This window comes from Salvelinus fontinalis, chromosome 33, assembly GCF_029448725.1.
Source record: "Salvelinus fontinalis isolate EN_2023a chromosome 33, ASM2944872v1, whole genome shotgun sequence".
Lineage (NCBI taxonomy): Eukaryota > Metazoa > Chordata > Actinopteri > Salmoniformes > Salmonidae > Salvelinus > Salvelinus fontinalis.
Window position 1 is genome coordinate 22118256 of NC_074697.1, and position 25252 is coordinate 22143507.

Genomic DNA, 25252 nt, shown 5'->3' on the forward strand with positions numbered 1-25252 from the left:
GTTGCTGGCAAAACGCACGAAAGTGCTGTTTGAATGAATGCTTACGAGCCTGCTGGTGCCCACCATCGCTCAGTTAGACTGCTCTATCAAATCAGACTTAATTATAACATAATAACAGAAATACAAGCCTTAGGTCATTAATATGGTCGAATCCGGAAACTATCGTCTCGAAAACAAAACATTTATTCTTTCAGTGAAATACGTTAACCGTTCTGTATTTTATCTAACGGGTGGCATCCATCAGTCTAAACATTCCTGTTACATTGCACAACCTTCAATGTTATATCATAATTACGTAAAATTCTGGCAAATTAGTTCACAATGAGCCAGGCGGCCCAAACTGTTGCATATACCCCTGACTCTGCGTGCAATGAACGCAAGAGAAGTGACACAATTTCGCCTGGTTAATATTGCCTGCTAACCTGGATTTATTTTAGTTAAATATGCAGGTTTAAAAATATATACTTCTGTGTATAGATTTTTAGAAAGGCATTGATGTTTATGGTTAGGTACACGTTGGAGCAACAACAGTCCTTTTTTGAAAATGCGCACCGCATCGATTATATGCAACGCAGGACACGCTAGATAAACTAGTAATATCATCGACCATGTGTAGTTATAACTATTGATGATTGATTTGATTGTTTTTATAAAATAAGTTTAATGCTAGCTAGCAACTTACCGTGGCTTCTTACTGCATTTGCGTAACAGGCAGGCTCCTCGTGAGGCAGGTGGTTAGAGCGTTGGACTAGTTAACCGTAAGGTTGCAAAATTGAATCCCTGAGCTGACAAGGTAAAAATCCGTCGTTCTGCCCCTGAACAAGGCAGTTAACCCACCGTTCCTAGGCCGGCATTGAAAATAAAGGTGTAAAAAAAAAAAATTATAATAATACTTTTTTTAATTAATAAGGCAAAATCGGCATCCAAAAATACCGATTTCCAATTATGAAAACTTTAAATCGGCCCTAATTAATTGGCCATTCCGATTTAATCGGTCGACCTCTGTATATTAGACACCGGTTAGTCAGCCTCTCCTTCTGGTTGTGGTATGTACATACAGTCACTGTGGGGACGACGTCCTCAATGCACTTATTGATAAAGTCAGTGACTGATGTGGTGTATTCCTCAGTCATCGGAAGAATCCCGGGACATATTCCAGTCTGTGATAGCAAAACAGTCCTGTAGTTTAGCATCTGCTTCATCTGACCACTTTTTTATAGACCGAATCACTGGTGCTTCCTGCTTAAATTTTTGTTTGTAAGCAGGAATCAGGAGGATAGAGTTGTGGTCGGATTTACCAAATGGAGGGCGAGCTTTGTACGCGTCGGTGTGGAGTACAGGTGATCTAGAATTTTGTTTTTTTCTGGTTGCACATTTAACATGTTGATAGAGATTTGGTAGAACTGATTTAAGTTTCCCTGCATTAAAGTCTCCGGCCACTAGGAGCACCGCCTCTGGGTGAGTGGTTTTCTGTTAGCTTATTTCCTTAAAGCTGACTGAGTGCGGTCTTAGTGCCAGCATCTGTTTGTGGTGGTAAATAAACAGCCACGAAAAGTATAGCTGAGAACTCTCTCGGCAAGTGGTGTGGCCTGCAATTTATCACAATATACTCTACTTCAGACGAGCAAAATCTAGAGACTTCCTTAGATTTCCTGCACTAACTGTTTACAAATATGCACAGACCGCCCCCCCTCGTCTTACTGGAGTGTGCCATTCTTGCCGGTGCAGCGTATATCCCGCTAGCTGAAATATCCATGTCGTCATTCAGCCACGATTCCGTGAAACATAGGATATTACAGTTTTTGACTCGAAGCGAGGCGACCATGCACATTTCTGGCCTGCTGGAGGTCATTTTGCAGGGCTCTGGCAGTGCTCCTCCTTGTACAAAGGCGGAGGTAGTGCTCCTGCTGCTGGGTTGTTGCCCTCCTACGGCCTCCTCCACGTCTCCTGATGTACTGGCCTGTCTCCAGGTAGCGCCTCCATGCTCTGGACACTACGCTGACAGACACAGCAAACCTTCTTGCCACAGCTCGCATTGATGTGACATCCTTGATGAGCTGCATTACCTGAGCCACTTGTGTGGGTTGTAGACTCCGTCTCATCCTACCAATAGAGTGAGAGCACCGCCAGCATTCAAAAGTGACCAAAACATCAGCCAGGAAGCATAGGAACTGAGAAGTGGTCTGTGGTCACCACCTGCAGAATCACTCCTTTATTGGGGGTGTCTTGCTAATTGCCTATAATTTCCACCTTTTGTCTATTCAATTTGCACAACAGCATGTGAAATTTATTGTCAATCAGTGTTGCTTCCTAAGTGGACAGTTTGATTTCACAGAAGTGTGATTGACTTGGAGTTACATTGTGTTGTTTAAGTGTTCCCTTTATTTTTTTGAGCAGTGTATATATATATGTGTGTGTGTGTGTGTGTGTGTGTATGTATATATATATATATACACACACACACACACATAGTCGTGGCCAAAAGTTTTGAGAATCACACAAATATTCATTTTCATAAAGTCTGCTGCCTCAGTGTCTTTAGATATTTTTGTCAGATGTTACTATGGAATACTGAAGTATAATTACAAACATTTCGTAAGTGTCAAAGGCTTTGATTGACAATTACAAGAAGTTGATGCAAAGAGTAAATATTTGCCGTGCTGACCCTTCTTTTTCAAGACCTCTGCAATCCGCCCTGGCATGCTGTCAATTAACTTCTGGGCCACATCCTGACTGATGGCAGCCCAGTCTTGCATAATCAATGCTTGGAGTTTGTCAGAATTTGTGGGTTTTTGTTTGTCCACCCGTCTCTTGAGGATTGACCACACGTTCTCAATGGGATTAAGGTTTGGGGAGTTTCCTGGCCATGGGCCCAAAATATAGATGTTTTGTTCGCCGAGCCACTTAGTTATCACTTTTGCCTTTTGGCAACGTACTCCATCATGCTATTAAAGGCATTGTTCGTCACCAAACTGTTCCTGGATGGTTGGGAGAAGTTGCTCTCAGAGGATGTGTTGGTACCATTCTTTATTCATGGCTGTGTTCTTAGGCAAAATTGTGAGTGAGCCCACTCCCTTGGCTGAGAAGCAACCCCACACATGAATGGTCTCAGGATGCTTTACTTTTGGCATGACACAGGACTGATGGTAGCGCTCATCTCTCCGGACAAGCTTTTTTCCGGATTCCCCAAACAATTGGAAAGGGGATTCATCAGAGAAAATGACTTTACCCCAGTCCTCAACAGTCCAATCCCTGTACCTTTTGCAGAATATCAGTCTGTCCCTGATGTTTTCCTAGAGAGAAGTGGCTTCTTTGCTGCCCTTCTTGACACCAGGCCATCCTCCAAAATTCTTCGCCTCACTGTGCGTGCAGATGCACTCACACCTGCCTGCTGCCATTCATGAGCAAGCTCTGTACCGGTGGTACCCCGATCCCGCAGCTGAATCAACTTTAGGAGACGGTCCTGGCGCTTGCTGGACTTTCTTGGGCGCCCTGAAGCCTTCTTCACAACAATTGAACCGCTCTCCTTGAAGTTCCTGATGATCCGATAAATGGTTGATTTAGGTGCAATCTTACTGGCAGCAATATCCTTGCCTGTGAAGCCCTTTTTGTGCAAAGCAATGATGACGGCACGTGTTTCCTTCCAGGTAACCATGGTTTACAGAGGAAGAACAATGATTCCAAGCACCACCCTCCTTTTGAAGCTTCCAGTCTGTTATTCAAACTCAATAAGCATGACAGAGTGATCTCCAGCCTTGTCCTCATCAACACTCACACCTGTGTTAACGAGAGAATCACTGACATGATGTTAGCTGGTCCTTTTGTGGCAGGGCTGAAATGCAGTGGATAGGTTTTTGGGGGGTTCAGTTCATTTGAATGGCAACAAAAGACATTGATCAGATGAATTGCAATTAATTGCAATCTTCATAACATTCTGGAGTATATGCAAATTGCCGTCATACAAACTGAGGCAGCAGGCTTTGTGGAAATTTATATTTGTGTCATTCTCAAAAATTTTGGCCACGACTGTATATATAATCTGAGAATCGCAATTCGTATTGTATCGGTACCTAAGTATTGTCATAATATTGTATTGTGAGGTCCCTGGCAATTCCCAGTCCTACTGTCTATGGTGGACTTGGCTGGGCTAGTTTCTTAGTACCTCAATGGCAGACTACTGATCAAGTTTGCCTTTTGTTCTACTGCACTCTGTTGGACTGAACTGATTAGTCCCTGTGCTGATCTGACTAAAGTGGACCTGGCTGATCAGGTTTGACTGTGCTCTATGGTAGACTGATCTAGTCTGCAGCGCGTCTGTTTTCTACGATGTGCTAGGTTTATCAATCAATCAATCAATTTTATTTTATATAGCCCTTCGTACATCAGATAATATCTCGAAGTGCTGTACAGAAACCCAGCCTAAAACCCCAAACAGCTAGAATGCAGGTGTAGAAGCACGGTGGCTAGGAAAAACTCCCTAGAAAGGCCAAAACCTAGGAAGAAACCTAGAGAGGAACCAGGCTATGAGGGGTGGCCAGTCCTCTTCTGGCTGTGCCGGGTGGAGATTATAACAGAACTATGCCAAGATGTTCAAAAATGTTCATAAGTGACAAGCATGGTCAAATAATAATCATGAATAATTTTCAGTTGGCTTTTCATAGCTGATCATTAAGAGTTGAAAAACAACAGGTCTGGGACAGGTGGCGGTTCCATAACCGCAGGCAGAACAGCTGAAACTGGAATAGCAGCAAGGCCAGGCGGACTGGGGACAGCAAGGAGTCACCACGGGCGACAGTCCCGACGCATGGTCCAGGGCCCAGGTCCTCCGAGAGAAAGAAAGAGAGAAGGAGAAAATTAGAGAGAGCCAAGATTTTCAAAATGTTCATAAATGACAAGCATGGTCAAATAATAATCAGGAATAAATCTCAGTTGGCTTTTCATAGCTGATCATTAAGAGTTGAAAACAGCAGGTCTGGGACAGGTAGTGGTTCCATAACCGCAGGCAGAAGAGTTGAAACTGGAATAGCAGCAAGGCCAGGCGGACTGGGGACAGCAAGGTGTCAGCATGCCCGGTAGTCCTGACGTATGGTCCTAGGGCTCAGGTTCTCAGAGAGAAAGAGAGAACGAGAGAATTAGAGAGAGCATACTTAAATTCACACAGGACACTGGATAAGACAGGAGAAGTATTCCAGGTATAACCAACTGACCCTAGCCCCCCGACACAAACTACTGCAGCATAAATACTGGAGGCTGAGACAGGAGCGGTCAGGAGACACTGTGGCCCCATCCGAAGAAACCCCCGGACAGGGCCAAACAGGAAGGATATAACCCCACCCACTCTGCCAAAGCACAGCCCCCACACCACTAGGGGATATCCTCAACCACCAACTTACAATCCTGAGACAAGGCCGAGTATAGCCCACAAAGGTCTCCACCACAGCACAACCAGGGGGGGGGGCGCCAACCCAGACAGGAAGTTCACGTCAGTAACTCAACCCACTCAAGTGACGCACCCCTCCTAGGGACGGCATGAAAGAGCACCAGCAAGCCAGTGACTCAGCCCCAGTAACAGGGTTAGAGGCAGAGAATCCCAGTGGAGAGAGGGGAACCGGCCCTGGAGAGACAGCAAGGGCGGTTCGTTGCTCCAGAGCCTTTCCGTTCACCTTCACACTCCTGGGCCAGACTACACTCAATCATATGACCTACTGAAGAGATAAGTCTTCAGTAAAGACTTAAAGGTTGAGACCGAGTCTGCGTCTCTCACATGGGTAGGCAGACTGTTCCATAAAAATGGAGATCTATAGGAGAAAGCCCTGCCTCCAGCTGTTTGCTTAGAAATTTTAGGGACAATTAGGAGGCCTGCGTCTTGTGACCGTAGCGTACGTGTAGGTATGTACGGCAGGACCAACTCGGAAAGATAGGTAGGAGCAAGCCCATGTAACGCTTTAAAGGTTAACAGTAAAACCTTGAAATCAGCCCTTGCCTTAACGGGAAGCCAGTGTAGGGAAGCTAGCACTGGAGTAATATGATCAAATTTCTTGGTTCTAGTCAGGATTCTAGCAGCCGTATTTAGCACTAACTGAAGTTTATTTAGTGCTTTATCCGGGTAGCCGGAAAGTAGAGCATTGCAGTAGTCTAACCTAGAAGTAACAAATGCATGGATTAATTTTTCTGCATCATTTTTGGACAGAAAATTTCTGATTTTTGCAATGTTACGTAGATGGAAAAAAGCTGTCCTTGAAACAGTCTTGATATGTTCGTCAAAAGAGAGATCAGGGTCAAGAGTAACGCCGAGGTCCTTCACAGTTTTATTTGAGACGACTTTACAACCATCAAGATGAATTGTCAGATTTAACAGAAGATCTCTTTGTTTCTTGGGACCTAGAACAAGCATCTCTGTTTTGTCCGAGTTTAAAAGTAGAAAGTTTTCAGCCATCCACTTCCTTATGTCTGAAACACAGGCTTCTAGCGAGGGCAATTTTGGGGCTTCACCATGTTTCATTGAAATGTACAGCTGTGTGTCATCCGCATAGCAGTGAAAGTTAACATTATGTTTTCGAATAACATCCCCAAGAGGTAAAATATATAGTGAAAACAATAGTGGTCCTAAAACGGAACCTTGAGGAACACCGAAATGTACAGTTGATTTGTCAGAGGACAGACCATTCACAGAGACAAACTGATATCTTTCCGACAGGTAAGATCTAAACCAGGCCAGAACTTGTCCGTGTAGACCAATTTGGGTTTCCAGTCTCTCCAAAAGAATGTGGTGATCGATGGTGTCAAAGGCAGCACTAAGGTCTAGTAGCACGAGGACAGATGCAGAGCCTCGGTTTGACGCCATTAAAAGGTCATTTACCACCTTCACAAGTGCAGTCTCAGTGCTATGATGGGGTCTAAAACCAGACTGAAGCATTTCGTATACATTGTTTGTCTTCAGAAAGGCAGTGAGTTGCTGCGCAACAGCTTTTTCTAAAATTTTTGAGAGAAATGGAAGATTCGATATAGGCCGATAGTTTTTTATATTTTCCGGGTCAAGGTTTGGCTTTTTCAAGAGAGGCTTTATCACTGCCACTTTTAGTGAGTTTGGTACACATCCGGTGGATAGAGAGCTGTTTATTATGTTCAACATAGGAGGGCCAAGCACAGGAAGCAGCTCCTTCAGCAGTTTAGTAGGAATAGGATCCAGTATGCAGCTTGAAGGTTTAGAGGCCATGATTATTTTCATCATTGTGTCAAGAGATATAGTACTAAAACACTTAAGTGTCTCTCCCGATCCCAGGCCCTCGCAGAGCTGTGCAGATCCAGGACAGCTAAGCCCTGGAGGAATACGCAGATTCAAAGAGGAGTCCGTAATTTGCTTTCTAATGGTCATGATCTTTTCCTCAAAGAAGTTCATGAATTTATTACTGCTGAAGTGAAAGCCATCCTCTCTTGGGGAATGCTGCTTTTTAGTTAGCTTTGCAACAGTATCAAAAATAAATTTTGGATTGTTCTTATTTTCCTCGATTAAGTTGGAAAAGTAGGATGATCGAGCAGCAGTGAGGGCTCTTCGGTACTGCACGGTACTGTCTTTCCAAGCTAGTCGGAAGACTTCCAGTTTTGTGTGGCGCCATTTCCGTTCCAATTTCCTGGAAGCTTGCTTCAAAGCTCGGGTATTTTCTGTATACCAGGGAGCTAGTTTCTTATGACAAATGTTTTTCGTTTTTAGGGGTGCAACTGCATCTAGGGTATTGCGCAAGGTTAAATTGAGTTCCTCAGTTAAGTGGTTAACTGATTTTTGTCCTCTGACGTCCTTGGGTAGGCAGAAGGAGTCTGGAAGGGCATCAAGGAATTTTTGTGTTGTCTGAGAATTTATAGCACGACTTTTGATGCTCCTTGGTTGGGGTCTGAGCAGATTATTTGTTGCGATTGCAAACGTAATAAAATGGTGGTCCGATAGTCCAGGATTATGTGGAAAAACATTAAGATCTACAACATTTATTCCATGGGACAAAACTAGGTCCAGAGTATGACTGTGGCAGTGAGTAGGTCCAGAGACATGTTGGACAAAACCCACTGAGTCGATGATGGCTCCGAAAGACTTTTGGAGTGGGTCTGTGGACTTCTCCATGTGAATATTAAAATCACCAAAAATTAGAATATGATCTGCTATGACTACAAGGTCTGATAGGAATTCAGGAAACTCAGAGAGGAACGCTGTATATGGCCCAGGAGGCCTGTAAACAGTAGCTATAAAAAGTGATTGAGTAGGCTGCATAGATTTCATGACTAGAAGCTCAAAAGACGAAAACGCCATTTTTTTTTTTGTAAATTGAAATTTGCTATCGTAGATGTTAGCAACACCTCCGCCTTTGCGGGATGCACGGGGGATATGGTCACTAGTGTAACCAGGAGGTGAGGCCTCATTTAACACAGTAAATTCATCAGGCTTAAGCCATGTTTCAGTCAGGCCAATCACATCAAGATTATGATCAGTGATTAGTTCATTGACTATGACTGCCTTTGAAGTGAGGGATCTAACATTAAGTAACCCTATTTTGAGATGTGAGGTATCACGATCTCTTTCAATAATGGCAGGAATGGAGGAGGTCTTTATCCTAATAAGATTGCTAAGGCGAACACCGCCATGTTTAGTTTTGCCCAACCTAGGTCGAGGCACAGACACAGTCTCAATGGGTATGGCTGAGCTGACTACACTGACTGTGCTATTGGCAGACTCCACTAAGCTGGCAGGTTGGCTAACAGCCTGCTGCCTGGCCTGCACCCTATTTCATTGTGGGGCTAAAGGAGTTAGAGCCCTATCTATGTTGGTAGATAAGATGAGAGCACCCCTCCAGCTAGGATGGAGTCCGTCACTCCTTAGCAGGTCAGGCTTGGTCCTGTTTGTGGGTGAGTCCCAGAAAGAGGGCCAATTATCTACAAATTCTATCTTTTGGGAGGGGCAGAAAACAGTTTTCAACCAGCGATTGAGTGCTGAGACTCTGCTGTAGAGCTCGTCACTCCCCCTAACTGGGAGGGGGCCAGAGACAATTACTCGATGCCGACACATCTTTCTAGCTGATTTACACGCTGAAGCTATGTTGCACTTGGTGACCTCTGACTGTTTCATCCTAACATCGTTGGTGCCGACGTGGATAACAATATCTCTATACTCTCTACACTCGCCAGATTTAGCTTTAGCCAGCACCATCTTAAGATTAGCCTTAACGTCGGTAGCCCTGCCCCCTGGTAAACAGTGTATGATCGCTGGGTGATTCGTTTTAAGTCTAATACTGCGGGTAATGGAGTCGCCAATGACTAGGGTTTTCAATTTGTCAGAGCTAACGGTGGGAGCCTTCGGCGTCTCAGACCCCGTAACGGGAGGAGTAGAGACAAGAGAAGACTGACTCAGACTCCGACTCGCTACATAATGGGGAAAACCGGTTGAAAGTTTCTGTCGGCTGAATGAGCGACACCGGTTGAGCATTCCAACAGCATTTCCCTCCAGAAGCCATGAGAAAGTTGTCCGGCTGCGGGGACTGTGCGGGGGGGATTTATACTAACGTTACTATCTGTACTTACTGGTGGCACAGACGCTGTTTCTTCCTTTCCTACACTGAAAATACCCTTGCCTAACGATTGCGTCTGAAGCTGGGCTTGCAGCACAGCTATTTTCGCCGTAAGGCGATCGTTCTCCTGTATATTATGAGTACAGCGACTGCAATTAGAAGACATCATGTTAATGTTACTACTTAGCTTCGGCTGTTGAGTATCTGTGTTCAGTATGGTGGACTCGTCTCCAGTGTATCTGTGCTCTGTATGGTACGGTGGGCCTGGCTGCTTTATCACTGGCTGTGGGAGCATGCAGCTGGCTGTGGTTGCTGTGGCGGACTTTGGCCGGCAAAGCTGTCCTGTCCCACGCTGCTCAAGGTCCTTCAGAGACTCTCCCAGTCCCACTAGGAGGTAGACGGGGGACTGGAGAGGAAGTGCTGCAGAGGCACGCCCCGCAGTGAGTCATGCTTCAGACAGTCTGTCTGAGTCACGCTGTGTCTTTCTATATGGTTTCAAAAATGCCTGCCGGTATTCTGGCAGAAGAGTGTGAAGCTGTTTTTCAGCCGCGCTAAGCAGACTACTTAGTCGTAGCTGTCTTGTAAATGTGAGTAATTGTATCAATTTTTTTATTTTGTTAACTGCCTTCAAGCAGTGCATTGGCCTGTTTTTTTCCCTGCCCTGCTCTCCATAAAAAAATGTTCTCCTCACTCTCTCTGGTCTCTGGGTAGAGGAAGGGGGAGTTAAAGGACATGTCAGCACATAGCTCAGCTCCACGTGGCTTCCATTCTCCTCCCCCTCTGAGCCGGAAGCACAATGGCTGACCTATCTCCTCCCCTTCTCTCTCTCGCTGGCTTTGCTGCTGCTTCTGTGGCATTCCCGTCTCCCCTCTTCCATCCACTGCCCCTCCCTCTCCCCCAGGAATAGGCTGAAATATTTAGGAGTGTGCACAGAATGACAGAAAAGCAGCTGAGATAGGAAACATTTATTTTGTATTTAAACATTTTTTGGCACTACCCTGATCTTATTGGCTGAGTTTTATATTTTTTTATATATAAATATTTTTTTCCCTCTCCCCACCTCTCTTTGGCACCCTTTGACTCTGTAGTTCGGTGGGCGGGGGCGCTTGCATTCCAGTGCTGCAGCTCCACAAGGCCAGTCACTCTGGCTTCTCTTGCTCGTTCTGTACGTGTGTGTGCGAGCTGGGAACGAGGCTCTGCCCTGTTGGCTCTGCTCACTGAGTTGTTGAGGCAGTAGGCTAAGTGCGTGTTCCCAGGCCGAAAGCTCAACTCCGGCCCCAGGATGAGAGAGGCCTGCTAAGGACTCTGGAGCCTGTCCGTGTGCCAGGTAAAGGACTCTACCAGCGGGGGAATGTGCTGGCTCACGCCTGTTGCTAACAACTCTAAGTGTGTGACAGAGAGACAGGAGAGTTTGTGATAGAAAACATGTGGCTCTGTGTAAGGGCACGCCTTGTGAGTAATCCATTTTTCAGAAGTTTGAAGGAGTACTGTACGATGTGCTTTTAAGTAACATCAAATCGGTCTAGTTTTCTTGGTGTAGTTTGAGTGATCATATGGCGAGAGCAAAGAAAATGCACTGGAATTTGTTCACTTGGCTGAAGTTGAGTTTGTCAAATTTAGTTGGGTAAGAATTGACTAAAACAAGGCAGCAGTCCATGTAGAAATCTGTTTGTCAGACTGCATAGCTGTAGTGGGGCTGGTGTTTCTTGTGTCAGTATGTGAGAAATGTAGCTCTGCTGAATGAGAAGACGCTGCTAGGCCACAGCCCTACTGTACAACACAAGACTTTTGGAAACAGGGCCTAGCATCATAGAAAGCAGTTAGTTGTGACAGCTCTTCTCTTCAGCTTTCTCCTCCCCCTCTGTCTCCTGTATTCTCGCTCTTTCTTTTTTGCTCTCCCTCTCCTTTAGAAAGTGAATGAACCTAGAGCGAATAACAAGTTTTTTTTTTGAAGGCTTTCACGCATTCTCTCGCTCCTTTTTTTTATATTGTTATTCTTGTATCCCTCACTGTTGTCTTGTGTCCTCTCTACAGATCATAATACGAGACCCTAACCAGGGTGGTAAAGACATCACTGAGGAGATTATGTCAAGGGGCACTCGCAGTGGCACCACCCCCACACCCCCACAGATGAGCGACGACTCTTCAGAGGTGAGCTACCGTACCCTCGTCACCAACCATCACCCCTTTACACACCTTTAGCTACTATACAGTCACGTATCTGTCCAATATGAAAACAAAATGTCTGCCCATCCATTGTTTCTAACCTGTCAAAAGGCTGTCATATGGTTGTGTTCACTCGCGTTCCCTAATGTTTGGGTGTTGTTGTTCTGTCCCTCCTTTAGTCATCTGGATCAGAGGGCCCAGCCGTTGCCCAGGCCAACGGTGAAAACGTGACACCTGTCGTGGTCAGACCAGGTGAGTTGGCTGAGGGGTCAGGTGATCTTGAAGGATGTAGCTGGCCATCTCTCATTGGTTCACATCCTGTATATAGAAGTCATTTTTTGTGAATTTGAATAAATCACACAGACAAAATGTTTCGTTGGAAAGGTCCCATGCATTTTGACCATCTAATAACGGATTGATAATAAGTGGGTAATTATCAAATGACAAGGGTAAATTTGAACATTAGTATTGTACTATCGACCACATCCTCAAGCATCTCTTTTCCTCGTCAGATGACAGAGGGAAACCTGCAGCCACACTCATCACTGGCCCCCCAGCCCTGTCTAAAACCTCTGAACTGGTCAAGACTGCCCCTGCCCCTACAGAGGTCAAACTCCCAGACACGGACTGTAAATCCCCTTCCTTACCCCAGGACCTACCCACACCCCCGCGGGTAACTACCACCCTCCACACTACTGCCCCTGGTACCCCCCCACCCTCAACTAGTCCCATTGCAGACATGATGGACGCACCAGCCCCGGCCGCTGCTCCAGCCCTATCTGCCCCTAAAGTGCCTGCTTACCCTGCACCCCTGCCTGAACCCCGCCCCACTCCTGCAGCCGAAGAGCAGCCCTCAGCTGCCAAGGAGACCCGGGAGGAGGTGAAGAAGAAGAAAGAGGAGATCAAAGAGGTGACGGAGGCTAGAGCAGTGACTACATCATCTAAACCTGAGCCTTCCCTTGCTCCAGTGACCAACCCTAGCAGCAGCACTAACGGTGTGTCTGCCACCCAGCCACTCCCAGAGGAGGAGCCAGCAGCCCTGTCCATCACCATGCCCTCTCCCCAGGCAGCAAAACCCCCGCTGGAGTCTCCCATCGCCCAGCCAGAGGAGCTCCGGCTGCCCAACGGCCTGCCGCTCCCTAGCCCCCAGGATCCTGAGAAGGTTTCTGCAGAGTCGTCTGAGTGTGACCTCAGCCCCATCGCTGAGCCTGAGGTGACCCCATTACAGAGGGAGGCACCCGCGTCTGTCGCCGCCACGGTCACGCGCGACCCCGTTGTCCTAGCTGAGACTGCTAGTACTACAGAGGTAACCCCTCACCAAATGGAAGACGAGGTGGACTCTCCACCATCACAGCGCACCACCCCACCCGGGGCGAATTCTATGCAAGGTCAGTATCAGTCTGACTCTCACTGTTTCTCCCTTTCTTTTTCTCTATGTAGATCAGGTATTCCCAAACAGGGGCAATGCCGTCAGGGGGACACCAAATAAAAATCTGATTACAATTTATTTATTTATTTCACATTTTCAAACAGTCCATTTATATTTTCCAACAGGGCTATACATTTGGGTTTGGTTTTTTCTCTCATTTCACTGCCAAAAATAAAATTAAACCATCTAGTGTTAAGCAAAATATCATGTCAAATAAAGGTAGCCTAGTCAAATAATTAACATCCAATCACATTAACCGTTACTCTCTCGTGGGAATTCCACTAACGGTCTGTATGTAGCCAAACGTAGCTGCTGCTCATTTTGGTATCTGTCCTGATGGTGCAAAAGCCATGACAGGGAGACATAGTGGGGTGGTAACGCCCGTGCAAGCAGTTGCTCCCAGCGCAACTTGGGTACACTGCAGCATCCACCGAGAGGCTCTTGCTGCCAAGGGAATGCCTGACAGCTTGATAGATGTTTTGGACACTACAGTGACAATGTCAAATGTGATATAGTGAAGCACCTGAGTGAGTTGGGTGCGCAATTACGCAGGTACTTTCATGAAATGGATGACACAAACAACTGGATTTGTTTTCCCTTTCATGCCCTGCCTCCAGTCCACTGAACAAGAGAGCCTCATCGAAATTCTCTGAAAATGTAATTTAATCAGAAGCCACTGACAGATTTCTGAGTATCCTGCCCTGCTGTTAAGACACTGATGCCCTTTGCAACCACGTACCTATGTGAGAGTGGATTCTCGGCCCTCACTAGCATGAAAACTAAATACAGGCACAAACTGTGTGTGGAAAATTATTTAAGCCTGAGACTCCAATACAACCCAACATTGCAGAGTTATGTGCATCCTTTCAAGCACACCCTTCACCCTTTCAAATACCCGTCATTATCCTGTGGTGAGTTATTCACAATTTTCGATGAACAAATAAGGTTTTATATGTAAGATGGTTAAATAAAGAGCAAAATTATTGATTATTATTATTATTTGTGCCCTGGTTCTATAAGAGCTCTTTGTCACTTCCCATGAGCCGGGTTGTGACAAAAACTCAGTCATTCTTATGTTTATTAAATGTATCGTATAGTGTGTGTGTGGCAGGTTTATTTACAATGATGCCAAAAAACACAATTTGAGAGTGTGCTGACCCTGGTACCTGAGGGGGTACGCAGCTGGAGGTTGAATGTTTGAAGGGGTACGGGCATTTAAAAAGTTTGGGAACCACTGATCTAGATCCATCTGTCTGTCATTCAACCACATTGTCTTTCTTAATTCCTAACCCTACCCCTTGGCACTTTGTGAAGATAAGACATTGGCTAGGAGGATCTGCCTCTTGAGGCGTTGCAGTCTGACTGTCTGTCGAGCATGTGTTGTGAGGGGCAGAGTGACAGGGTTATGTCTACGCCGAGGACACAGAATAGTGGGTACTTGGAATGATACTAGCGCCAACAGAAAGCCATAAAAATAAAGCTTTGGATAGGTGTCAATGTGGTAACCGCTCCACCTTGATTTCTGAGTTTGGGTGCTAGGGTTTGGGTGCTAGTGTTGGATTGGTATTGAGTGTCAGTCCATAGAGGTTTAGTCTGACTGTGTTGGTGGTGTTCTGCTTGTAGCTGCTGTTTCTGTGCCTAAGAAGAAGAGGAAGATGAAGGATCTGAACAGGAAGGAGGCTGTTGGAGACCTCCTGGATGCCTTTAAGGAGGTCCGTTCACACAAACTACCTACTCCATTCATATCAAATACACCACCCACGCCATGTCATATCAATGTTTTAAGAATGCCTGGTTTTATAGACTAATACTCTTTCCTCTACCCCCCCTCTCTTTTCCCCTCGGTCTCTCCCCCCATCTGTCTCCCCCCTGTCTGTCTCGCCCGCTCTCTCTCCTCTTCTGCCACTCCCTCTCGCTCGCTCTCGCACCCCCTTCTCTTCTCTCCCCCTCTCCAGGAGCAGGTAGTGCAGAGCCCGCCAGAGCAGGCCACACCCACTTCTGCCTCTGACACCGAGGAGCCCCGCCCAGCCGCCACCCCTGCCGTCGCAGAGGTGGATGAGACGTGGGAGGAGAAGGAGGACAAACTGGATGCAGAGAACATTGAACCCAAGCCCGGGGATCTGAAGTACCAGTACAAAGAGGGTGGGTTCTGAACCTTGGCCCTAAGCAGAGGGTGGGTTCTGAACCTTGGCCCTAAGCAGAGGGTGGGTTTTGACCCTTGGCCCTAAGAAGAGAGTGGGCTCTGACTCTTGGCCCTAAGAAGAGAGTGGGCTCTGACCCTTGGCCCTAAGAAGAGAGTGGGCTCTGACCCTTGGCCCTAAGAAGAGAGTGGGCTCTGACCCTTGGCCCTAAGAAGAGAGTGGGCTCTGACCCTTGGCCCTAAGAAGAGAGTGGGTTCTGACCCTTGGCCCTAAGAAGAGAGTGGGTTCTGACCCTTGGCCCTAAGAAGAGAGTGGGTTCTGACCCTTGGCCCTAAGAAGAGAGTGGGTTCTGACCCTTGGCCCTAAGAAGAGAGTGGGTTCTGACCCTTGGCCCTAAGAAGAGAGTGGGTTCTGACCCTTGGCCCTAAGAAGAGAGTGGGTTCTGACCCTTGGCCCTAAGAAGAGAGTGGGTTCTGACCCTTGGCCCTAAGAAGAGAGTGGGTTCTGACCCTTGGCCCTAAGAAGAGAGTGGGTTCTGACCCTTGGCCCTAAGAAGAGAGTGGGTTCTGACCCTTGGCCCTAAGAAGAGAGTGGGTTCTGACCCTTGGCCCTAAGAAGAGAGTGGGTTCTGACCCTTGGCCCTAAGAAGAGAGTGGGTTCTGACCCTTGGCCCTAAGAAGAGAGTGGGTTCTGACCCTTGGCCCTAAGAAGAGAGTGGGTTCTGACCCTTGGCCCTAAGAAGAGAGTGGGTTCTGACCCTTGGCCCTAAGAAGAGAGTGGGTTCTGACCCTTGGCCCTAAGAAGAGAGTGGGTTCTGACCCTTGCCCCTAAGAAGAGAGTGGGTTCTGAACCTAGGCCCTAAGAAGAGAGTGGGTTCTGAACCTAGGCCCTAAGAGGCTGTGTAACATTTATATACTTAGAAGTGTTATTCTCTACACCTGATCTCACAGGGTCTGCCTTTACTGTCAGTCAAGAGGATGCAAAGTTTCACTTTTTTGGAAATGCTTTGTCAGAGCATGGGTCCTAAAGTCCCATTTGACATCAATGTATGTTTTTTTTTTTAAAGTGAAACATTAGTGAAACTGAGCGATACTCAGTTCGGATGCCAGACTAAATACCCCAACTCTACCAACCTAAACTATACTGATGAAAACTCACATATAATGTGATTCCTCTATAATTCCTTGTTCCTCCTCTCCTCCAGAACTATGTAGGCCTATAGACCCAGAGGAGAAGAAGAGGTATGACAGGGACTTCCTGCTGGGCTTCCAGTTCATCAGTGCTGCCATGTCCAAGCCTGAGGGCCTGCCTCAGATCAGTGATGTGGTGCTGGACAAGGTACAGTACAACTCTGTCCCCTGCTGGACTGGAGTAACCACTGCACACTCCATTCGATAATTGTGTTTATTTTTTCTTCAGATGGACCACTTTATTCACCAGTTATTTATTTTGTCTTTCTTTGTATCCATCATTCTCGCTCTCTCTTCCTGATACTACTTCTCCCTCTCTCTTCCTGGTACTACTTCTCAATCTCTACTCCTGGTACTACTTCTCCCTCTCTCTTCCTGATACTACTTCTCCCTCTCTCTTCCTGGTACTACTTCTCAATCTCTACTCCTGGTACTACTTCTCCCTCTCTCTTCCTGGTACTACTTCTCCCTCTTTCTTCCTGGTACTACCTCTCCCACTCTCTTCGTGGTACTACTTCTCCCTCTTTCTTCCTGGTACTACTTCTCCCTCTCTCTTCCTGGTACTACTTCTCAATCTCTACTCCTGGTACTACTTCTCCCTCTTTCTTCCTGGTACTACTTCTCTCTCTTTCTTCCTGGTACTACTTCTCTCTCTTTCTTCCTGGTACTACTTCTCTCTCTTTCTTCCTGGTACTACTTCTCTCTCTTTCTTCCTGGTACTACTTCTCTCTCTTTCTTCCTGGTACTACTTCTCTCTCTTTCTTCCTGGTACTACTTCTCTCTCTTTCTTCCTGGTACTACTTCTCCCTCTTTCTTCCTGGTACTACTTCTCTCTCTCTACTCCTGGTACTACTTCCCTCTTTCTTCCTGGTACTACTTCTCTCTCTCTCTACTCCTGGTACTACTTCTCCCTCTTTCTTCCTGGTACTACTTCTCTCTCTCTACTCCTGGTACTACTTCTCCCTCTTTCGTCCTGGTACTACTTCTCCCTCTCTCTTCCTGGTACTACTTCTCTCTCTCTCTTCCTGGTACTACTTCTCTCTCTCTACTCCTGGTACTACTTCTCTCTCTCTACTCCTGGTACTACTTCTCCCTCTTTCTTCCTGGTACTACTTCTCTCTCTCTACTCCTGGTACTACTTCTCCCTCTTTCTTCCTGGTACTACTTCTCCCTCTTTCTTCCTGGTACTACTTCTCCCTCTTTCTTCCTGGTACTACTTCTCCCTCTTTCTTCCTGGTACTACTTCTCCCTCTTTCTTCCTGGTACTACTTCTCCCTCTTTCTTCCTGGTACTACTTCTCCCTCTTTCTTCCTGGTACTACTTCTCTCTCTCTACTCCTGGTACTACTTCTCTCTCTCTACTCCTGGTACTACTTCTCCCTCTTTCTTCCTGGTACTACTTCTCCCTCTTTCTTCCTGGTACTACTTCTCCCTCTTTCTTCCTGGTACTACTTCTCCCTCTTTCTTCCTGGTACTACTTCCCCCTCTTTCTTCCTGGTACTACTTCCCCCTCTTTCTTCCTGGTACTACTTCTCTCTCTTTCTTCCTGGTACTACTTCTCTTTCTTTCTTCCTGGTACTACCTCTCTCTCTCTCTTCCTGGTACTACTTTCCTCTCTCTTCCTGGTACTACTTCCCTCTCTCTTCCTGGTAATACTTATCCCTCTCTCTCTCTTCCTGGTAATACTTATCCCTCTCTCTCTCTTCCTGGTACTACTTATCCCTCTCTCTCTCTTCCTGGTACTACTTATCCCTCTCTACTCCTGGTACTACTTTTCTCTCTACTCCTGGTACTACTTTTCTCTCTCTACTCCTGGTACTACTTCTCTCTCTCTACTCCTGGTACTACTTCTCTCTCTCTACTCCTGGTACTACTTCTCTCTCTCTACTCCTGGTATTACTTCTCTCTCTCTACTCCTGGTACTATTTCTCTCTCTCTACTCCTGGTACTATTTCTCTCTCTCTACTCCTGGTACTACTTCTCTCTCTCTACTCCTGGTACTACTTCTCTCTCTCTCTAGGCGAATAAGGCCCCTCTCCGCCAGTTGGACCCCAGCCGTTTGCCGGGGATGAACATGGGCACTGACTTCACGCCCTCATTTGCCAACCTGGGAAGACCTGGAATGGGGGGAGGAGGAGGAGGAGGGGGTGGACACAGAGGAGGACCAGTGAGTTAGCATGGGAAACTAGCTCTCAATCTTCTCAGACTACACTCTGATTCTGAAATTCAGGGACGATATTAAAACAATGTGGACTGCATTTCTTTTCCTTCCCTCCTCTCCTCCAGCCCTCTGGTATGGGTGGTGGAGGACCGCGTCGCTCCCAGCAGGGCCAGCGTAAGGAGCCCAGGAGGATCATCAACATCTCTTCGTCTCTGACCGACGACGTGAAGCTTAACAAGGCTGAGGATGCCTGGAAGCCCGCTGTCAAGAAGGCTGCCAGTGGGCAAGCTGCTCCTGAGGAGGAGAGCGACGACCCAGAACAGGCCAAGACCCAGGAGCTGTTTAAGAGGGTCCGTAGTATCCTGAACAAGCTGACCCCTCAGATGTTCCAACAGCTGATGAAGCAGGTCAAGGAGCTGACCATCGATACGGAGGAGAGGCTGAAGGGAGTGATAGATCTGATCTTTGAGAAAGCCATTTCTGAACCCAACTTCTCTGTGGCCTACGCCAACATGTGTCGCTGCCTTATGGGGGTGAGTGACTCTGAAGGGTGTGTATGTGTACGGCTAGTGTGCTGGTCTTGTTCCGGTGATGACCTCCGTTCTGTGCCATGTGTCTGGGCCGCTGACTTGTGGAGTGGTGCCACTACACTCATCACGTTAACTCTCATGCTTTGTGACGTCTGCAAAGCTCTCCAACCGTGGCCTAAATGCTTGTTTTTTCTGTTCCTCTCGTCAGCTCAAAGTCCCCACTACAGACAAGCCGGAAGTCACTGTGAATTTCCGCAAGCTGCTTCTGAACCGCTGTCAGAAGGAGTTTGAGAAGGACAAGGACGATGATGTCATCTTTGAGAAAAAGCAAAAAGAGCTGGACGCTGCAGCCGTGGTACGAGCTGGGCTCTGAGTGATCAATTCAAATGTCTCTCACTTTTTGAATTGGTTTTGGTTTCTGTGGGAGTTAGCTGACAATCTATCTGCTATTCCTCCCTCTGCTTCCTCTCCCTCTGTTACATCACTTCCTGTCTGAAGGAGGAGAAGGATCGCCTGAAGGCGGAGTTGGAGGAGGCCAAAAACATGGCACGGCGGCGGTCGCTAGGCAACATAAAGTTCATCGGTGAGCTGTTCAAGCTCAAGATGCTGACGGAAGCCATCATGCACGACTGCATCGTCAAGCTGCTGAAGAACCATGATGAGGAGTCACTAGAGTGCCTCTGTAGACTCTTGTCAACTATAGGGAAGGACCTGGACTTTGAAAAGGCGAAGGTAACACTGAACCAGTGTTACACACACACACCCCTGCATCCTTTAGAACACTTACATCAAATGATTTCTAAGAAACATAGATTTACACACTAACCTGCCTGTCTTTCCTTCTGTAGCCTCGTATGGACCAGTACTTTGTCCAGATGGACAAGATCATCAAGGAGAAGAAGACATCGTCCAGAATCCGCTTCATGCTGCAGGACGTACTGGACCTCAGGAGGGTAATACCTCGTCACACACACCACCCACCAGTGTCTGGGGAATGCTTCAGCCCCCTCACCTAAATCGTTTGGTCATCTATATCTAAACTGACTGACCCTTGTCCTGTGGTTGATATGTATCCAAGCTTATCAGTAAATACTATGGGTCAAACTACCATAGACAGAATAGTCTCCCCTAACCCCACATCACCTCTGAACTTATCCATGACCCCAAATCACCTCGGACCTCTAGTCTCACTTACTTTACAAGCCCTCTCTATGCATGCATGCGTGTCAGTCTGCATCCCCGCAGCCAATCCCATCTCTCCAATCTACTGTAACCCCTCCCTCCTCTCCATGTCATTCACCACCTAGATGTTTACCACCCTTCTAAATGGATATGTGTCCCTTGATGTTCACAAACTACTTATCCATACCTAGTAGGCTTGGGCAGTATCCAGATTGTCCTACCTTCATACCGACATTGTGCCATAACGGAATATTCGTTAATAACTGCACTGAACACCAGGAGGGCTATTTTCAATCCCAAGGTTAGCAACGCTAACAAGTACATGTGAAATCTAACGAACGCATGCAAACCATTTATACAGTCTCTGGCACACTTTGCAGGAAAGACATCCCACTCAGTTATACAAGTAACTCAAAAATGCTACACAGTTTGCTGATCGCGCAAAACAAATATTAGCTCTTGATCCAGGAATGGATTCTCTACTGTTAACAAGAGGAGCTTGATTGCAAGAAGCTAACCACTTAGCTAGATAACTTGGCACTAAGTTAGTAAACCAAATGCACAACTGCAGAGAATTTAGCACATTTTAGACAGTTAACTTAATACTTATAAGATGTCTAGCTGGCAAACATTTAGTTGTGAATTCCCTACTGCAACTAGTTCACCTGGCGTGGGCTGCAGTTACTCCCAGGACTACATGTAAGCTTAATACTGATCTCCTCATTACATTATGATCTTCTAAATTGCACTGCAGGCATTTACTTAAAAAGTAGCTACAAATATTCAAATTAATTAAAGAACTTAAAATAACTTTTTCCCTGACCGTATTAGGAAAAACCATCCTGTGGATATTTCCTAATACCCTGGTGTGTGTGTGTGTGTGTGTATATACGCTATACAGTCCAAACATAATGCCTAGGACTCATTCACTAGGCTTTGGGGTTCACAAACTCACATGTCTGTCTTTTGTTTGAAAACGACTAGTTACTAAGGACATACAGGTATGTAAATAACGATCTGTAGCCTAGGCCTCTAAGGTCTAGATGTGCATGTATTTGTACCGTGCTATTAGCTGTGTGTGTCTGAGGTTTCCCATAATGCAGTTTACTGGAAAACATCAATGCTGGACTGTTCTACTTTAACTAGTTTAGTCTCCAGGGACCTGTCTGGAGAAATGCCTGCAGAGCATCAATGTGTTTGTCTGTTAGTCTGTGACTTGCAGTATGTTGAGAGCAGTGCTGTGATGTCCTCCCACTGTCTGATCCCTGAACAACAGGCCATGTAGGTCTGTGTGTGGGAACCCATGTTCAGACAGGGTTCCAACATGTTCACCACAAAATGAGTTATAGGATCTTTATGGTTCCAGTCCCAGTAATTGTCTTACCAAAGCTGTTACCAAAGCAGCAGTTGGTATGTTTCATAAGAGCTGACCAGCTGCACTTAGTCAGCACACTGGCCCCTGTTTTCCCAGTAAACGGCACTCTCTAGTTTGTTTCCTTTCTCTGGAAAAGCTGACACCGGTGTCAAGGTAGGGCAAGACATCTCTCTTTCTATAGCCTAGTTGTCAAGTGACCCATTGATCTCTTAATATATTGACTAAGGGACTTATGCCTCAAAGAGATATGGAGTGTTAAGAGTACGCCAGACTTTTTCAACTCCAATCCTCAGTTAAAGTATATTACTGTACTGACTCCCCCTCCCAGAATACGTGGGTCCCCAGGAGAGGAGAGCAGGGCCCCAAGACCATAGACCAGATCCACAAGGAGGCAGAGCTGGAGGAGCACAGGGAGGTTCTCAAGGTGCAGCAGCAACTCCTCAACCAGAACACCCGAGGAGGAGGTGGAGGACGTGGTGGTGGTGGTGGTGGTGGTGGTGGTGGTGGTGGTGGTGGTGGAGGAGGAGGAAGAGATCAGGGGAACCGCGGGGGTCAACACCCCCAGGCGGGCCAGAGGAGTCAGCCCCAGGACGAAGGCTGGAACACAGTTCCCATCTCCACCAAGAGCAGACCCATCGACACCAGCCGACTCAGCAAGATCACTAAGGTCAGTGATACATCATGCTGTGGATTCTCAGCCACATCGTGGACCCATACTCAGTTAGGACTGAAACACTCCAACACCCTCCACTTGCAGTCTAGCACCCACCTCCTTAACCTTCAACCCCATTGTAAAGTTCTATCATCCCAACTGAAACCCCAAACCCACTCCCTCTGTAGTCTGGCACACACCTCTTAACCTTTAACCTTCATTTAGAGTTATGGCCCTACCATTCCTGACTCCTCAACTTCTTACTTATGTAACCTGAAACCTCAGACCTTTCTCAGATCTCAAGATGTTTTGCCTCCAACAATTCTGCTAGTTTCTTTCCTCAACAGTAACGTTTCTAACCTCTCCTTCTTTCTGCAGCCTGGGGCTTTGGACTTCAACAACCAGCTGCTGGCGCCCCAGCTCGGGGGTAAGGGCATGTGGGGCAGTTGGGGCAAGGGCAGCAGTGGAGGCACCACCGGAGCCAAACCCGCCGGGGAAGCCAGTAAGTCCTCTTACCAATACACCCACCACTGTGAAATATCTACTCTTAGACTATTTTAAAACAAACTGTGTGTGTGTTCATAGCCCCAGAGTCAGGAGGCCGCCCAGCCACCAGCACCCTTAACAGGTTCTCAGCCCTGCAGCCACAGCAGCCCTCCTCAGGTCCCTCACAGGACTCGGACAGAAGAGTTCCTCTAAGGTCAGCACCACTGAGCCGGTACATCAAACTACACCTGTCCTTTATATATCTCTTTCTATCTGTGTCAGAGTTACTGGTTTGAATTTATACATATATGTATGTATAGATACATACATATATGTATATATACATACGCATATATGCATGTGTATATACTTATATATGTATATACACACACATATGTATGTATCTATGTATAGATGTGTGTATGTACATATATTGTATATACACACATTTATGTATATATACTTATGTATATATAATATGTATGTATATATACATATGTATGTATATATACATATGTATGTATATATACATATGTATGTATATGTATATATACATACGTATGTATATATACATATGTATGTATATATACATATGTATATGTATGTATATGTATATATACATATGTATATATACATATGTATGTATATATACATATGTATGTGTGTGTGTGTATATATATATGTATATATATATGTGTGTATGTATGTGTGTATGTATATATGTATATGTATACATACATACATACATACATACATACATACATACATACATACATACATACATACATACATACATACATACATACATACATACATACATACATGTATGTGTATTAGAGGTCGAGCGATTAATCGGAATGGCCGATTTCAAGTTTTCATAACAATCGGAAATCGGTCATTTTGGACGCCGATATTTAACGGTGGGTTAACTGCCTTGTTCAGGGGCAGAACGACAGATTTTTACCTTGTCAGCTCAGGGATTCAATCTTGCAACCTTATGGTTAACTAGTCCAACGCTCTAACCACCTGCCCCACGAGGAGCCCGCCTGTTACGCGAATGCAGTAAGAAGCCAAGGTAAGTTGCTAGCTAGCTTTAAACGTATCTTATAAAAAACAATCAATTAATCATAATCACTAGTTATAACTACACATGGTTGATGATATTACTAGTTTATCTAGCGTGTCCTGCGTTGCATATAATCGATGCCGTGCGCATTCGTGAAAAAGGACTGTTGTTGCTCCAACGTGTACCTAACCATAAACATCAATGCCTTTCTAAAAATCAATACACAGAAGTATATATTTTTAAACCTGCATATTTAACTAAAATAAATCCAGGTTAGCAGGCAATATTAACCAGGTGAAATTGTGTCACTTCTCTTGCGTTCATTGCACGCAGAGTCAGGGGTATATGCAACAGTTTGGGCCACCTGGCTCATTGTGAACTAATTTGCCAGAATTTTACGTAATTATGTCATAACATTGAAGGTTGTGTAATGTAACAGGAATATTTAGACTGATGGATGCCACCCGTTAGATAAAATACGGAACGGTTCCGTATTTCACTGAAAGAATAAATGTTTTGTTTTCGAGATGATAGTTTCCGCATTCGACCATATTAATGACCTAAGGCTTGTATTTCTGTGTGTTATTATGTTATAATTAAGTCTATCATTTGATAGAGCAGTCTGACTGAGCGATGGTGGGCACCAGCAGGCTCGTAAGCATTCATTCAAACAGCACTTTTGTGCGTTTTGCCAGCAGCTCTGCTGTTTATGAATTCAAGCCTATCAACTCCCGAGATTAGGGTGGTGTGACCGATGTGAAATGGCTAGCACAGGGCAGAATGTTTATGATTGGTTCATATGTATCAAGGTCTTCTTTTGACTCTTTGCGTCTACCCCCCTATACACAAACAGGAACAGCTCGAGCCGGGACCGTGGCAGCGACAGATTCGAGCGTCATGACCGTGGCAGCAACGAACGCTTCGACAGGCGGGACGACCGGGACAGGAACCGGCACCCGGTCACCAAGCGGAGCTTTAGCAGGGAGACGGAGGAGCACAGCAGAGAGAGGGAGCACCGCGGCCCTTCTGATCCCATACGCCGCGTAGCCAGCATGACCGACGACCGGGGCAGCAGAGACCGAGCTAGGAGCAAAGAGGATGGTATGAATAACTTTGTCAGGCAAGGATTTCTCAGGCAGACATTTTGAGAGTAACTTCTGTATGTGACATTCTCTCTCTGTTTGGGCCACAGTGAAGAGGGAAGCTGCTGCAACACCTCCTACCCAGACCAAACCTTCCTTGACGGAAGAAGAGCTGGAGAAGAAGGCCACAGCTATCATAGAGGAGTACCTACACATCAATGACATGAAGGTACATCACACTT

The 25252-nt window shown here is 46.1% G+C and overlaps 1 protein-coding gene and 2 non-coding genes across 6 annotated transcripts in view; all 3 read left to right on the plus strand.

Annotated features, from left to right (window-relative positions):
* LOC129831817 (eukaryotic translation initiation factor 4 gamma 1-like) overlaps positions 1–25252 on the plus strand; it is a 70904-nt gene that overhangs the window by 37323 nt on the left and 8329 nt on the right. For 3 of the 4 annotated variants that reach the window (XM_055895292.1, XM_055895293.1, XM_055895294.1), the window contains 16 exons: positions 11586–11702; positions 11897–11969; positions 12230–13105; positions 14770–14858; positions 15102–15288; positions 16492–16625; positions 18497–18643; positions 18763–19170; positions 19376–19522; positions 19666–19899; positions 20016–20120; positions 22053–22391; positions 22755–22878; positions 22962–23076; positions 24782–25029; positions 25121–25239. In XM_055895292.1, coding sequence (XP_055751267.1) covers positions 11586–11702; positions 11897–11969; positions 12230–13105; positions 14770–14858; positions 15102–15288; positions 16492–16625; positions 18497–18643; positions 18763–19170; positions 19376–19522; positions 19666–19899; positions 20016–20120; positions 22053–22391; positions 22755–22878; positions 22962–23076; positions 24782–25029; positions 25121–25239 — 3462 coding nt within the window. Of the gene's footprint in view, positions 1–11585; positions 11703–11896; positions 11970–12229; positions 13106–14769; positions 14859–15101; positions 15289–16491; positions 16626–18496; positions 18644–18762; positions 19171–19375; positions 19523–19665; positions 19900–20015; positions 20121–22052; positions 22392–22754; positions 22879–22961; positions 23095–24781; positions 25030–25120; positions 25240–25252 lie in introns of all 4 variants that reach the window. The other variant, XM_055895291.1, reaches the window with a different exon arrangement.
* LOC129832599 (small nucleolar RNA SNORA17) lies at positions 14482–14607 on the plus strand. The gene has a single exon (XR_008755985.1). It is a non-coding gene; the product is annotated as a small nucleolar RNA SNORA17 (small nucleolar RNA).
* Positions 19221–19274, plus strand: LOC129832600 (small nucleolar RNA SNORD66). The gene has a single exon (XR_008755986.1). It is a non-coding gene; the product is annotated as a small nucleolar RNA SNORD66 (small nucleolar RNA).